At 44.3% G+C, this 16,597-nt stretch overlaps 1 protein-coding gene across 4 annotated transcripts in view; it reads left to right on the top strand.

The window, feature by feature from the left end:
- The window catches only part of HSF2BP (heat shock transcription factor 2 binding protein), a 59,892-nt gene that overhangs the window by 33,764 nt on the left and 9,531 nt on the right, over positions 1-16,597 (top strand). For all 4 annotated transcript variants that reach the window (XM_006260032.4, XM_059720770.1, XM_019487205.2 and 1 more), the window contains one exon: positions 11,235-11,338. In XM_006260032.4, the coding sequence (XP_006260094.2) occupies positions 11,235-11,338 (104 nt within the window). The remainder of the gene's footprint in view (positions 1-11,234; positions 11,339-16,597) is intronic.

Below are 16,597 nucleotides of genomic sequence, written 5' to 3'. Positions count from 1 at the left end.
TAGCTGGAGCAGAACTTCATTGGTTGGAATTAATAATCACAGGAGGCATTCTTTATAGCTATACCACATTGGACTACAAAGCTGGGGAGTGTATATTGTTTTCCATTAGATAAGGCTGCATGCACATAAAGGGCAGCTGGACATATATGCTAGGCTGAAGAGAGGATTGGATAATGACTGTCTTGTGGTCTGGTAGTTAGAGTTGCAAGTTTAAATATCGTTTGTGTGTGGGGGCCTAGAACCTGGGTCTCCCCTTTCTGGGGTGACTGCCCTAGCCATTGGGCTGTTGGCTAGAAGATAGGAATCCTAGCTCCTACCCACTTCGTGTTTTGCCAAGAATTTCAAGACTCATGCTCAAATACACACATACTGAGCTGTGCTCGAGTGCAACCAACTGTGTATGGTCAGTAGCCAGGTGCATCCTACAGCACATGGAGTACAAAATGTGGCTAAGTGCCAGAATTGTCAATTATGCAGTGAAGTAATTGCCATGTGGGTGTGTAAATTGAAATAGGATTCTGCTCCAAGTCTCTTGCAAGATCTATCAAGGACCATTGTCTTTAATGCAGAGGTGTGGCTTATTTCTGCATTGGCAAAAGTTTGGGTTGCTAGGATGCTGGTATTTAAGGGTGGGTGAAGTTTTAAAGCAGGAAGAAGAGCTGAAAGAAACTAAATGAAAATAAATCTGTTTAAAGTATCATCTTTAATGAAATAAGTTGGACTTTCTAGTAAATGAAGACATGAAATGCATTTTAATTTCTTCGGAAATTTCCTCAGTTGTTACAGTGTCACCTAAGTGAGTTGTACATAGCAGGGGAAAAATCCATATCATCTTAGTTATCTGTCTTTGGATACACTGGTGATCTAGGGACCATATAAGTAGGTACAGGCATCCCGCATCTTACGCGAGGGTTATGTTCTAAAGGCAGCACGTAAAGGCGAAAATCGCATATAGTGAAATCGCACATTACTGTGCCAGCGGTGACTGCCTCTGCCTCCAAAACCTCCTGCCGCCTCCGCAGATCCACACTTAGAGATGTGTGGCCAGCGACGCAGTGCGGGGTGGTGGTGGGGATGGCTGCATGCCACCTGGCCACCACCACACCTGGCGGCCGGCCACACAGCTCTGGGCATGGCTCCATGGCAGCGGCGGGAGGTTTTGGAGGCAGAGGCAGTCACCGCTGGCAGTGTGGTGGTGGCCGGGCCTCCAGGTAAGTGGCAGCGCTGCGTGCAGACTCAAGCCCCGCCCCCCCTCCGCACCCGCGTATAGTTGAATTCGTGCAAGTTAAATGCGCGTAAGATGTGGGATGCCTGTAAAATATATGGATGTGCTGATTCTTTGATTCATGTATGAAGGAATTCTTTTTAGTAGGCATTAGAATTTGTTGAATGTTGATCTGTGAAAAAACATGAACATTGAATGATCATGTCATTAATGATTTATCATTCATACATCATACATACATGTCATTGCAGGTTACCTCCATCTGAGTCATTTGTCATAGACTCTCTTTCCCAACCTGAGAGCTGAAGGTCAGCATTCAATCTGGAATAGCTAAATTGTGCGGTATTTAGTAGGATCTTACTAAGGAAAGTTTGTGGAGAAGAGCTTTGAAAATACAATGCCGAAAGTCCGCAATGCAAATGAAAGAACTCAAAGGGTTTTTCTTCCCAAGTCATGTAACTTTTAAGCCAGTATGGTTTTTTGAGCCCTGACTCATTTTTTTAATGCTTGGAATTGACAGTAATTAGGTAGTGGTTGAGGAGCTTGTTGTTGTTGTTTTTGGAAAGACATCTAAAACAAAAAAATGTTATACAGGTTTCCCTTGCCAACCACGGTTTTGCCAACCACGATTTTGAGTATCCACACGTAATATTCTATATACCATTTGGTCTACCATGGTATGCAGTTTTACGTAACCATGGTTTTCTGTGGCCGTGCATCAGCCTGCCCCTGCCATTTTTCACCTGCTTTTGTCTTGCCAACCACGGTTTTGCCAACTACGGGAACTTTCAGGAACCTAACCCCAGCGGTTGGTGAGGGAAACCTGTTTTTCAGATTCAACTGGAGCTGATAGTCAACTTTACCAGACAGCTTCTTCTATGATGATGTAATCTTCATCCACTCCACAACAGTCATAGGAAAACAGGTACAAATCTGGCCCATAGACCAACCACAGACTCTGCATGGGACATTTTGTTTGAATATTTATTTATAAAGTCTATTAAACTATTAGCAAGAGAGGCTGCACAAACTCTCTGGTGGTTTAGAAATTTTAGCCACAAATTAATTTTATTGTATCGCTACAATACATTTTACAAATCCTTACACAGTGTAATGATCATCTTTGATCATATCCATGTTTGGCATTCAACAAAGCCCTCACTTTAAATTTTATGTTAGAGCAGATACCACAGAGAAGAATCCTGCACAGTCCTGGCTTAATCATCTTAGTGAAAGATAATGGGACTGATACTTGTGCTAGTTTGCTGGTATGATGGGGATACTAATTAAAGATTAATCACATGCCTGTTAGTATCTTAGAAAAACATTCTCTCCCATTTGAACTTTTATCTTGCTGGATGTGGGATAAGTGGAGCATGTCTGGTGGCCAAAATTGCAAGGCCCGTATGGCAAGGTAGCTTTGCCAGGCTATCATGAGCGACTGGTTCCTCCGTAATCTGGCGGGGCACCCACAGAAGCTGCCGATGGCAGTGGCCCTGTCAGGGTGGGCACCAGCCCTACTGACAGCATCAGTGTCAGCTGTCAGGGGGGGCCCCACCAGGGGGGCACGTGGACCCCCGTGCACCCCCTACCAGTCGCCTATACAGGCTATTATATGATTTTTAGAGATCAAAACAATTAAAAGTTCTAGAGGTGAATCGTGCCTCCTGACTTAGAAATGAGATGCCATATATTTCTCTGAGCAAAGGATGTAGGCGACGCATAGTGGGGGAATGTGCCCCCCTTGAAATTGGCCCTCGTCGGCCAGGGAGTGGGGGTGTCGAAAGAAGCTGGTGGCTGATGTCCCCCGTGTGATCATGGGGGTGCCCAAAGAAGCACTGCCGGCACTTCCAGTTGTGCTGCTGGCACCTCTGGTTTTGCCGGAAGTCCCCCAGTGGCGTCAGTGATCGGCTGCTGGGGGACTACGCCCCGAGTCGGCTATTGGTCACTGGTGCCCCCCAGAGCCAGGAGGCACCAGTCGCCCATGGCAAAGGATATGCTTATTTCAAACATTTGGTTTTTCCACTGGTTGCTTTATAAAAAGAGTAGCTAACTCAGACTGTTGTGCATTTTTTTTTTTTGTCACTTGGACAAATATCAAAATAGAGTATGTGGGGGGGAATTTAATATTGGGATGGAAGGGAAAGACAAAACAATAGGTTAAGGTTATAGAAGTAGTGTAGTTCCCCCAAGTGGATGGTCACTCAGGCCATTTAAACGCATGCTCTGGGAGGTGGGGGGAGGGTGTGTGCTTTAATTAGAGCAACTCTTGGAGCTGTTCTAATTAAAGCGCCTGGAGCATCTCATGTATCAGCATCCCCGTGCTGAAAAATGGTGGCGAGGGCACTTTAAGTAAAGCTCTCCTGAGACACTGGAGTCTGCTGGAGTGTGATAATTACCATGCTCCAACAGACTGTTAATTGAGTCTGCTCCAATGCACCTTAATTACAGTGCACCAGAGCAGCCTCACTGCTTGTGTATAGCGCCCTAGGTGTCAATGTTTGGGTACTCCCACATGAGATTGCAGCACTCTTGCCCTGACATCTGTAGCCCAGTTGCTGAGCACAGTATCTGTATTTGCTTTTCCGTCACAGAAGTAGGACTTTGCCATCCCACCTACTATAAGCCTCTAGGATCTATGCTCGCTCACCATCAAGATTCCTTAGTAACTGAAACATACTTGCCTCAGGAACCCAGGCTTGTGGGCACTTGGAGTTTTGTTTCACCTCCTCAGTACTATGTGCTAGTGGAAGCAGATGGACACACAAGCTTTGTATAGGATTCTGAAAACAAATCACTCTTTGCTTTAGCTAGCACAAGAACCCTACCAGTGTAAATAAAACTATGTAATACCTGCATGTATTTCCCTGCCGCTGTTTCTTATTGCTTTTTGAGCTTAGATCCTGTTTCTCTAGGGTTTCCAGATCCAGGATCCCTTCCTGCACATGGTTTTTCCTACAAATCATTAAGTCTTTCTTCTCCTGTAGCCTTTTTCTTTCTCCCTTGTCTGGTCTCTCAGTTAGAAGGGGACTCCTCTCTGTTTTACTGCATAAGCTTGCTCATCCTGCCCAGGTTTCCTTTGTCCTGGAGTATTTCTAAAGTGTCTCCTCCCCACTTCCTCCCCCCAAATCTCTGAGGTCCTCTGGTCTTTAAGACCTAGCAGTAACCTCTTTATTCTCCTGTTTGGAGATTTTCCACTCTCCAAACCTCACCTACCTGCACAATTCTGTGGCCCAAGGATTTGTGTAGGATACAGTTATTCTTTTGTTCAACCTGATAAGATCTATTCAGATGCATAATAGTCTTTAACCATCAACCTTTTCAAAGATAGACATCTTGGTGCCACTCCTGGATTCTCAGCCCAAAGACTGTGAGGCAGTACAGAGTAAACAGTCATAAGAATACATAGAACATCCTGAAATTAATTAGTTGTATGTAGATTCCCTGGTTTGTTACATTAAGTGTATTTAAAATATATCTTATGGATCTTCATATAGGAACTTCGGGAATGTGATGTATATCTGTGGAATTACACTTAAAGGACACTATCCACATGAAGTCTAGGCAGTTTTTTAAAATGTTCAGTTATGTAGTCTCAAGAAATGACATTTATCTGTTGGTTAACTTTTGTGGGTTTCCAGTTGCATTTTATTCTTTCTGTTAATGGTTTTTTCTTGTTGTGCAAAAGACCAACAAATGGGTTATAGCGAACTGTAGACAAAGTGCAGTCAAATCCACAGTTGAAAGTAGTTAGCAAAACTTGTTACCTTTATGTGGTTAGTTCCCTGCATTAGTCAGTAGAGGGGGCTGAATACAATGTTTCTTTCTAATGTTAAGGAAAATTTTAACAAATGCAGCTCTTATTTTAATTTGCTAGGCTTACATGGAAAAATTCTGTTATATGCATGACTTTTAAAAGTCTTAAACATTAGAAGATGGTGCTTATCAAGCAGTTTAATGTGTAGAACTTGCTTTAATAGTGTGAGAGTGCCAAAAAATATTTAATTTTTAGTTTACAGGATGTAAGAGAGCATAAAGGTAAAAATGGCATAAAGAGACAGACAGTGTTTCCATATTATGTGTGGGCAAGTGCATGTTATTACTAATAATATACTGCTCCTTTGGGCATAGGCCTTCTGACTGGCTAGCAGAAAGGCTGTTAGTTTTCTTCCAGCATTACAAACCACACTGCTTTCTTAAGCACACCATGACCAGTCCCATACTCCATGCAGAGCAAATAAGAAAAAGCAAAAATACAAACATAGCAATGTCTTTTTACGTCATTTATAATCTCTTTGACATTTCCATTGAGGAACAGATTGAAAGACCGTGTCAAAAAATATTAACCCTTTCTGTTGTAAATAGTTATTTTATTTATCCTCTTTTACTTTGGATGATCAGGGACAGTCATAAATACTCACAGGTTTGAATTCTGTGGCCCAAGCAAGAAAGGTTGTATGAGGAGAAGCAAGGAATTTGTGGGCCTTGAAAACTGTACAGCACAACTCTACAGCAGCCTCCACTGTTTGCTGTGGGCCATGACTGCAATTGATTCTCTGGTCTAGGGATTCCGTTCTTAAAAGTGCCTAACTCATTAGGACACTGAGTCCTATTTTCAAAGTTGATTGTGTACTTAGGAATCAAAGGTTGTGCATGCACGGTAAATTTACTATGCTGGGCAGCAGCATCCTCAGATACTCTATGCTGCTCTGTGTGGGCTGCCTGGTGAACCAGAAGCAGGGTAGCAGCATGTGTGCAGTTTTTGAGGTGGGCTAAGTAGCACTGGTCAGTGCCAGTGAACTTACCCGTTGCTAACTAGGCCATTTGTGGTGCCACATGCACGTAGCTTTGCTTCTTCCAGTTTAAGCAGCTGTTCTCAAATGATGTGTGCTTGAAAGTGCCACTGCTGGGGACAGTGAATTTACTGTGTAGATGTGGCCCAAAGTTCACTGGAAGTCAGTGACAGGCTAGCAAAAACCTGTTTCTGAAAACAGGACTTAAAGCTTTAAAAAAATTTCCCTTTGCTCTTCACCTGGTGCAGAACAGTAAAATACGGCTGTACTGTAGACCCTGAGAATAAGCAGTGGCCAGAGAGGAACTAATAGCCTGGCATGTTGGCTTAGCTGGGCAAAGAGATTCCAGCCTGTTTCATACTGCTTTATCCTTGCTTTTCACCCAAACAAAACATGCAGACTGGGAGACGGTATCAGGATTTATCCCATCAGTGAAATGCAGGCCCCCCTCCAATGCATGGTCTTTCAGGCAGCTTTTCATTTTTTTGCCATTTTATTAAAATAGTACCTTTTCTGAAAAGATTTATGGAGATACTAAGAGTATGGTTAATCACAGCGTGTCATAAATTCCAGTAATTAACCATTCCTCTGAACTATTCCCAAACAGTGAATTCCTAGAGAAGAGGACATATGCAGAAAAAGAAAAAGTGGAAGGGCATTACTAAAAAGATGAGAGAGAATTTGTAAGAAAACCACCAGCATTAGAGTATGGCTGCTTTTGCAGCCCCTCAGAGTCTCCTGGCTAATAGTCTGCTGTACCTCAGTGGCCTGAATTTTAGAGGGGTGGACAAAACTGTTTTTTGGGTACTTAGTACTTTTGAAAATTGGCCCTAAACTTACTGGAAATAACTGAGGGAAAAAAAGAAACATTCTGCCTGTTCAGAATATTGCTAGCTATGACAAAAACTTTAATAAATCTTTTCATCCATAGTATATACAAAAATCCAGCCACATGACTAATGTGGAAGACAACGTAATAACATCAGAATCAAATATTAAAGAGAGCAGTTTAGCTCAGCAGAAACTGCAGTAAAAGTTTAGTGGTAACACAGTCCTTTATATCAAGTGTTATCAGTCATTTTGGGCACCTTTGAAGAAATAAGATCTTGGCTATACCCTGGGCTGCAGTCCTCCCCAACGCACTGTTTGGTCTTATTTTTAAACAACTTGTTGAATAATCACTTTCTGTATTTCTTCATGTTAAGCTATCCAGCTTGAATTTTAGTTTATTATACTGCATTCAAAATATCTTTTTACAGCTTAGATAGCAACTTTATACTACTCCCATATATTGTGTTACAGCTGTTTTAAAATACTGGTTGTACTGAAACATCTCTTATTTATTTTCACCCCATAGAAGCCAGATAAACTCAACTTGTAAAAATGTAGGACACTTAGCTGAACTTAGGTGGAGGGGAGTAATATGTTTTTTCATCTCTGACAAAAAGTCAGGACAGGTTTGTTTAACAGCTTAATGCTTGGTATACATGTAGCCCTGAAAGACAGACAGTGAATGTTACTGTGTTTGGAAGATGATAATTACGAAAGTTTCAGAGGTTTGGAAACTATATGACTGAACATGGCACTTAGCTAGTGTTTAGATTTTCATTCTTCTGCATAGACATTAAAGTACAGTGTGACTGTAAAAGTGGCACTGAGGGTGTTTGGCTCAGTGACGCTATGTTAAATTTATTCATTTTGCAAATAAAAGATTTTTGTCTAGCTGCCAGCCTATAGACTTACCCTTTGAGCTAAAAGCCAGGCTGGGTTTATTCTTTCTTTGACATTAGCATCACTAATTATAAAGGCCAGAGAATGTCTTCAGTCTTGTCCTGTAAAACCTTGATGAAGGTTTTTGGGGTTGCACAGGCATGTAGTTTATTTGGTAGCAGTGAAACTGTACAAGTGTAACTGAGGGCACAGTTTGACTTGTATGATCTTTGCAAGTGCTTATGACATGTGCAAGGACAAAAGTGGAGCTTTGCTCTCAGATCTCAGATTGAGAGGGTGGCAATTAACAATTGCAAGGCTGGCAATTAAAAAAAATACTAGTTTCACAGTGGAGCCACGTTTTAATGACCAAATTCTGTAATCCTGTGGGGGTGTGTGAGGGCTTTAGAGAGTGAGTAGAGCTTTCTCTCCCTCCACTTACATACCTCTGCAGGGAGAGCAGATACAGCTTAGAGTGTAAGTGCTGAATCAGGCTAGCACTGCCAGGGAGCCTTCCTTCCCCAAGAGCCAGGATCCCCCAAACACATTTTCAGAGGAAGAGTGACTTTTCAGTCCCCATGTCACAAGAGTGAATGCACTATAAAAATCCTGTTAAGTCATGCTTGCAGAAGCAGTTCTGGTTGCTTGAGATAGGTTGGCTTAACCAGTTATTACATGCCACATCCCTTCTTTCAAAAGTGTTTTTTCAATTATTTTTGCAATTCAAAATTTGAGGTAAGTATCTGGGGACAAATTCTGGGCTTTGCCTTTTGGAAGCTGCATTCCAGAGAGAAGTGGTGGCTTTATATATGCCTCCTTTGCATCCTCTGGTGCAGAGCCAGTCAGCTTTTGGCTTAAGTTAGAACAGTCCCACAGCGTTCAGATTTCTCCATTGCACTCAGTAATGTGGGTTTGTCCCTGGCCTCTCCACCTGCCCCACGCATGCCTTGTACCAGGGATTGGGAAGATCTGCTTAAGGCTGCGGGGGGGGGAGTGGTGCTTTGAAGTTCTTGGGCTAAAGGGATTTTCTAGTCTCTTGTGACTCCTGTGCAGTTTCTGTGCATCACCAGAGCTTAGGATGGGATCATCCATTTTTTTATTTTGATACTTGGATTGGCAGTTGCTCGAAAAGTGCCATGCTTCAGTGGCTCTTAGAGGCTGATGTGTTTGAAACCTGAACAAGTGCATAACGAAATGGGAGAAGTTTCTCTTCTCACATGTCCCCTCTTTGCTTCCTACCCAGAAGCCAGAGGCAGTTCTCTCTCTTGTAGTTCCTTGTGTGCAGCAGGAAAGTAAGGTCTGGTGCTGCTGCTAGACCTCACTTTCAAGAACAGGGGTGAAAAGGAAGTGGGTGGTAGCCTCAGTCCTGTCTACAGCAGCCAGTGAGATCAGGTGTGCTTGGCAGGAGTGTGTGCTACTTTACCTTCTTTAAGGATGGGGCAAGCACCTTACTTGAGGAGGCATTCCTCTTGTGTGAGGATCATTTCAGGGTCTCAGTTGCTCTTGCAATATGCTGTTTTGCTGTCTCGATTTTTTTTTTTTTTTTTTTAATAACCTTTGTGTAGGATTGTACATAAAAATATGCTTTTCTTGTGTTGGGGTATGGTAGCGGAGTGTTTAAGGTGTCTTGCAACAGCTACAGGGCCATGTGATTGTAAGTCTTGTAGTGAAGACTGCTCTTATACCTGGTCATGCAGGCTGGGAAGTCAAAGGCAACTGTGTGTGAATGTAATAGCCATTTTGCTCTCTTGGGGGCCAGTGGCCCTGGAAACTCGCATGCCTTAGCTACGCTAGTGTGAATGGTTTATTTGGCTTAGAAAGGACTTTTAAGATTGACTTTTTTGATACTTGTAGCTTGATCCTATGAGCTAAGTACAGCCATTTGGGGACGTTAGGGCTAAATCGAATCAAAATGGCTGCCCAATATCAGGTAAATCAGGATGAGGGTCTTGCGGTGGGGGGCTGGGGGTCCAGCAGGCTGGAGGGAATTGGGGGTATGCTAGCAGATAGGGGCAGGCATGACCCACTGGTGGGTTTGGTGGGAAGGCATGACCAGCTGGTGGGGTGGAGGGGGCTGGTGCAATCTGTGGGTGGTGAAGGGGGCTGATGTGACCCACAGGGGGTGGGGGGCTGGCATGACCCATGGGTGGGTTGGGGGGGGTCAGGCATGATCTTCAGGTGGGTGGGGTCCCCTCCCCCAGGCAAACCTACATGCCTATCCCCTCTGCCCACCGGGACTTACTTGCTTGGCTCTGGCAGCAGTGAATGCTGATAAAAGCGACTGCACCCAGAGTGCCTTGTGGTATCGGGGTTGAGAGGGCTGGCTGGTTGTGGGGGGGTGTTGGACCAAGGGGCAGTGGGGCAAAAAGCCCAGTGCATGTGGGGGAGCAGGAGGTGGGAGGGGGATGAAAAGAGTAGCCCTGGAGCTAGGGCCAGTGGCTGGGTTTTCCCAGCCCTGGGTCTGTGCAGGGAAAGTATATAGCAGTTCCATGCACTGGTTTGACCTAAATCACATAAGTTTGATACTACATAGATCCAGGTTTATCTTAAACCAGGTTCTGCAATTTTTAGACCTGTTCGCGTGCATGGAAATTCTGTACAGTTACAGGTTTAGACTGATTGTCGGTCACTCAGACTGGGTCTGTAAATGTAAGGTTGGCACTAGGGCGAGCTAAGTTTAAATCGGGCGGCCATTTTGAACCCAATTCAGCCTCCCTAAATATCTGTACTTAGCCATGAGGTGCTCAGTGTCCTCTGAACTCAGAACACTCCGCACCTGTTAGGCCCAGGACATCTGCTTCATTGTGCTGTCTTCCAGCAATCAAATTTAACCAGATAATATAGAATGACTGAATGCTGCTTTAATTGGTACAGAATTAGCATACATTTCCTTTAACAGGGACATGATTGCATAGTGCCAGATAAATAACTAATGTGTAACTGGATGTTAAAGGCATAAAGCTCTACAAGGCTGTCTTTTTTTTTTTTTTTTTTAATTCACAGGTTGTAGAAGGTCAGAAGGAGAATGAAATGATTTAATTTTGGTTCAGTCTAATATTTTTAATAAAGTTTCTGCATGTGTTGTTTTATTGAAAGTGGCTCTTTCATTTGCTGTTAATCAGGAGGATAGGAAGTCCACGGGGGAGTACTAAGAGGATTATATTGCATGTGTTGTGAGATCCCGTAAGGCCAAATCTTGCTTGCCCTGTTTGCGTGAAGAGTCCTATTGATTTCAGTGGGATTTTATGGTGGTTAACATAGATGACTTTTACATGATTAAATGCCTTGATTTAGATATACAGATAAACAAAATTATGCATGATGTGAAATTCATGTAGTTTATACAGATCTGACGTGACCACACGTCTTTGAATCTTACAAACATTAACCTTGCAGTATTTATAAATACTGAGCCATCTGTGGATGAGTATTGCAGATATTAGATTCAGTAGCTATAATGAGATGCAGATGAATCCAATTTAATCACCTTTTTAATTTTATTTTAGGCTAATGCTGATGTCACTGTACAACGTGAGCATCAACTTGAAGGGCTTGAAGTACATTAGTGAAAGTCCAGGCTTCATTCCATTACTTGGGTGGCTTTTGAAAGGTAAGGTTGTTCCAAGAACAGTGCAGGTTGTAGACTTTTTGGATAATAACTGTAAATTAATCTATATAGGTCATACCTAAAGATAATAGCTAAGTAGAAAATCTAATCTGTCACCTTGTTTTGTATAAATTCTATCTGATCATAAAGGACCAAAGCAGGGGAAATAACTGAAGAGTAAAAGAAAATATTTCCATCAGTGGTTCTGGAGTGTCGCATTTGATTCATATAAAAGTTGTTACTAGTAATGTCCAGTGGTGGGAGTGGAAAAACCTGATAAAGGAAATGGAAGACACCTACCTGTGTTTATATCTGTGTACTTTAAACTAATGTATTTGAAATGCTGTATCATGTAATGAAAAATATTAGAAAAGCAGGTGTAACTGTTGAAAGTACTATGGAGGCAAAATCAGTCTTTTTCTTTGATCCTGAGTCATTTTAGTGAAACTAATAAACTGTTGGGACTCAACTCATCTCTGGTATAACTGAGTCCAGCTCCCATTGACAAGAAGTGGCACAGACTGTGGTACTGGGCTTAAGCATTGGTTTGGGATGCAGAAGGTCCTGTTTTTAGCTCTATTGCCTAGCTGCTGGGTGACCTTAGGCATGCCAGTCCACTTTCTATGCCACTGTGTCCTGTCTCAGCTATGTCTCTTCTATTTTAACTGTAAGCTCATGAGCTATTACTACTGATAGTAATTGCTGAAGATAATGGTAGCCACACATGCTCGTGCAGGGATTCAGTTCTGTACTTGGAGTTCTTTAGTTTTTCATTTTTGTCCAGCAAATTTGGGATCACTCGTATCTCAAAGTTTTGCTGAGGCTTTATATAAAATGTATGTACTCGGGCTCATTGTCAGATAATAATAATTTTCATTACTGTAGTATCTTTTCAGGTTTTCAATGAATTAATTAAGCCTTACACTACACTCCTGGGAAATATCATATCCATTTTACAAATCTTTGACATAACTGGAGGAAACAAAAAGCTTAGTGGAAGAACCTAAATATATAGTCTGTGGAAACTTTATACATGTTGCTCCAAGATATCCTTACTTTCTGTCAGGTTAATATATAGGTCATTGTTCTAACAAAAAACAGCTTCTCTAAATTAGAGCTCCCAAATGTGCCCTTCAAAATGCTATGATAGAACAAAGGAGTTGCTTAATGTGATCCATTGTTTAATCAAAGCACCAAGGGTCACATAAGTGCACAAAGTATGACATAGAGTAGATAACATTTAATTTCCAGCTGTTGAAGGAAATGGTGATCTGTTTTCCAAAGGTGCTAATCATGCGTAGCTGGGGTTTGGGAAAAAGATGGGTGCAGCTAATTCCTTCACAATCTGATTTTAAAATTCTAAGCTTCTAACAGAGACGGGAGATGTCTATGCAGAGTGCCCACCCCCAGTTCAAAGGTCTGACTTCACAGAAGTTGTGCCTGCTATCAAGAGAAATAGCTGAATAGTTTGTGCAAGTGGACCAAGAGCACTGAATAGAGAGCATGCCCTGGGCCTGACCTCAAGCCCTTCCTTTGCGGGAGGTTCAGGCACTCTTTCTTCACCATCTCATTTCTTCTTCATTTTGTTTTTTTGATTTCCCTCTTTTCTCCTGGTTCCTTTCCTGCTTCCAAGACCCCAACTCCTCAGCTTTCACTGGCCAGGACAGACCTTCCAGAGACTTCCAGCAGCCCAGCCTGAATTTCCTGCTTCAGTATGCACGCACATGTGTACTGGAGTATTATAATTCATACTGCCAGAGTTTCATAGTTTTATAGAGGACACTTTGACAGAATTGGGTAAAGGTATGGCCTGGACTTCACACAGCTTTTCAGTTTCTCCTAAGATATTCAAAGATTCCCTGAAAGGAGTCCTAAAGGAGTAATTTTGAGTGCTGACAGAAGTGGTATTTGTCATGTGATCAGCCCCTTGAAAGCACAGCTGTCAGAGAAAGTGTGTGGCTGCAGAGTGCTTTAGAAGTGCCCAACTGTGCTTCATGAGGGTTTAGATGAAAGTGCTCCAAAGTGGAGCACCTTCATTAACTTCTGTAAGTCACTACAAATGAGCAGGCCTGTGCTGATCCAGCCCAGCCCCAGCCCCAGTGCTGTCTTCAAGATGGGAGGAGGAGAAGGGAAGGGGAGGGAGCTGTGGGTTGGGGTTTGCTCAGCCTGAGCTGGAGTGGAAGTGGGGCTTCGATCCACCCCCGTCCCCTTCCAGCTCAGGCTGGGAAAACCCCAGCCCACAACTCCTTCCCCTTCCCTTCTTCCTCTCCCATCCTGCACACAACACTGGAACTGTCTCTAGGGGAGGCAGGCTGCAGGCAGGCAGCTCCTTGGCTGGACTGGCTCCGAAGTGGAGATTTGTTTCCCACTCCCTCCCCCTCCCACCCAACAGGGAACATTTGTTGGGTTGGTAGAATCAGTCTAACTCATGGCGCTTTCTGTAAACCACCATGGGTTAGACTGGAGGGCTGCACGTCTGTCAGTACCCTACCTAACTCTTCTTCCCCTGTCACCTAAAGCCCTCCCTTTTCCTTCAGTATCCTTGCTCTGCAAAAACTTACCATCTGGAATTTCAGAGTGTTTATGGGTTTGTCCCCGAGGAGCCTTTTTCTGTTTTCACTTCCTGGACCTTGTCTAACTGCTTTTGTTTCCACCTGTCCCTGAGTCTCTCAGTCCTGGTACCCCAGAAGGAGGAAACCTAAACTCAAGACTGTACTTTCCAAGAAAATAAGTGAGGGAGCAAAATACAACATCTTTAATTCTAAAAGGCTTGTTCTCTTGTCCTTTTTCCCCCACTGTTTTTTTTCCTAAAAGAGATTCCTTCCTCCGTGTCTGAGTTGAGCAAACTTTTCAGGATAGCAAAGTTAAACTGATTCTGTCTGTCATCAAATCTCTGGCTAATAAGAGAAAGAGAGTTCTAACAAAAGAAAAATATTAAGGAAGAGGTAGGCTTTTCCATTCTTTCTTCAGAAAATATTGGTGATTCAGAATAGCCTCTTAGACCACAGCAAGAAATCTTAACTGTATCTGACAGCAGCTGCCTAGGTTTCAGTTGATAAAAGGACAAATCTTTTGAATCCTTCTGTGGCTAACATTGGCATTACTTGCCTTTCCAAGGTATAGAAAGTCAAAACCCAAGCTTAAATAAATAAATAAAGTGGCTCAGATTTCTTTGATTATGGTGCAGTTCATGACGGTAGTATGATTCTCTTTGCACAGAGTTTCTCTGGGAGGGAGACACCATTTTGGAGAAGGTGGTCAGTAACAAGAGGAAGATCAGGGGAAGTGTGGGTCCCTTACTGAGTTGGGGAGGCAGCCTAGTGGCAGGATTCAGAAAAGGCTGAAGTATTCAATGCCTTTTTCACCTCAGTCTTCACAGGCAAGGTCAGCTCCTAGACTACTACACCTGGCATCACAGTTTGGGGAGGTTAGCAGCCAAAAGTGGTGAAAGAACAGGTTAGGAACTATTTCAGGGGTAGGCTACATTTTTAGCCGGAGTGCTGGAAAAACCTGCAATGTCTACCTTGTAAGGTGCCAGGGTGCCAACATGCCAGATAAACAAAACCAAGGCGGGGGGTACATGGCAGGACGCACTGCATGCTAATATAGTTAATAATCATAAATATTGCTTTTTATGGTAAATACCAGGTTTTCTAAAAATTCTAAGCATGCTGACAATAAATAAAACTTCATATACTACCTTTTTTGTGTGTATTCTTTTTTTGTTAAGCATGTTGTTATGAGAGAGAGAAAAAACAGAAGAGAAAAAGAGGAGAGAGAGAAAAAGGGGGGAAGAGAAAGAAAAAAGGGAGAGACAAAAGAGAGAGAGATAAAGAAAAAAGAGAAAAGGAGAGAAAGATAAAGAGAAAAAAGAATAAATAGAAAAAAGGAGAGAGCAAAAGGAGAGAAGAGAGAGAGAAATGAAAGAAAAAAGAGAGAAGAGAAGAAAAAGAAGGAAAAAAAAAAGAGAGATAAGAAAGACAAAAAGAGAAAGAGGGTGTGTTCCACACTGCCAATGTCTCCCACTACTGCTGGCTATGGGACTACTGGTACAGGGGAAGTGTCCAGTGGAGGGAACAGTGACATCCCAGCAGCAGCCACCAGGGCCGGGGCACTCCATCTTCCTGACAGTCCTGGAGGAGGGGAGGATGGAGCCCAGGGCTGGGTAGTGGGGAAAGGGCCTAGTTGGGGCTTGGGCAGACAGATGCCCTGTCCCACCTGGGCTCTGCAGACTCAGGCTAAGGCAGGTGGGCGGGCAGGGGGCACCCAGTGGCACCCACGGTGGGCCTAGTGCAGCCCATGCAGCTTCATGGGGATGGGGTGCCCACAAGGGGATGCTGCCTGGCGGGGGCAGGATGCTGGGCTTGTGGGGGCTTCCGGCTCTGGGCTTGGCCTCCCTCTGCACTGGGCATAATGTGAGTGGGGCAGAGCTGCCCCCGGTGTGGGGGCTTGGCTGTGGGAGCTCCCCAGGCTCTGGGAACAACCAATGCACAGGGAGGCTGAGCCCAGAGCTGGGAGCCCCCTGAGCCCGATGCCCTGCCTCGGCCAGGCAGCGTCCCCTTATGGGTAGGGCAGCTGCACCCCATCCCTGCGGAGATGTACAAGCCAGGCTGGGCCCCACTTTGGGTGCCACTGGGCACTCAGGCCTGCCTGCTGACTGCAGCCTGACCCTGTGGAGCCCTGGGGCAGCCCCACTTCTTTCCTGGCCTCCGCCTTTGCACGGGCCTGGCTGGGCTGGTTGGCCTGCCCCGAGCACCTCCCCCTGCGCCTGCTTCTCTCCACGCTGTCCAGACGGACCGTGCCCTGAGTGTCCGGCCCTGGTGCTGTCCCTGTCAAGGTGGGATGGGGCATCCGTCTGCCCAAGCCCCAGCTGGGCCCAGGGCTTGCTCACCCGCTGAAGCCTCCAACACAGTGGCCCTGCGCAGTGCCTGCCTGGGCCCTGGCCCTGTCCACCTGCAGCTCCTCTCCAGGGACTAGGCCAGGCTGGAGGGTACAGCCTGGGGACAGAGGGTGGGGTCATCAAAACTCAGACTGCATCCCAGCCTGTGTTCTCCTGACTTGGCCCCCAGTGCCTACCATGACTTTAGGACCTGTGGCTGCTCTGGAGAGCCTGGAGCAGCAACTTAAATATTGTTTTTTTTTTCAAAAACAATTTCCTTGCACGCCTCCTGGCACAACGGAAAAATGTCTCTGTGTGCCACTAATTGGCATGCATGCTGGGAGTTATCTATCCTTGGACTATTTAGAAAAGCTGGGCATATA

The sequence above is a fragment of the Alligator mississippiensis genome, chromosome 1 (genome assembly GCF_030867095.1).
Source record: "Alligator mississippiensis isolate rAllMis1 chromosome 1, rAllMis1, whole genome shotgun sequence".
NCBI lineage: Eukaryota > Metazoa > Chordata > Crocodylia > Alligatoridae > Alligator > Alligator mississippiensis.
The sequence above is the reverse complement of the archived record's forward strand: the minus strand, read 5'-3'. Positions and strand labels throughout refer to the sequence as shown.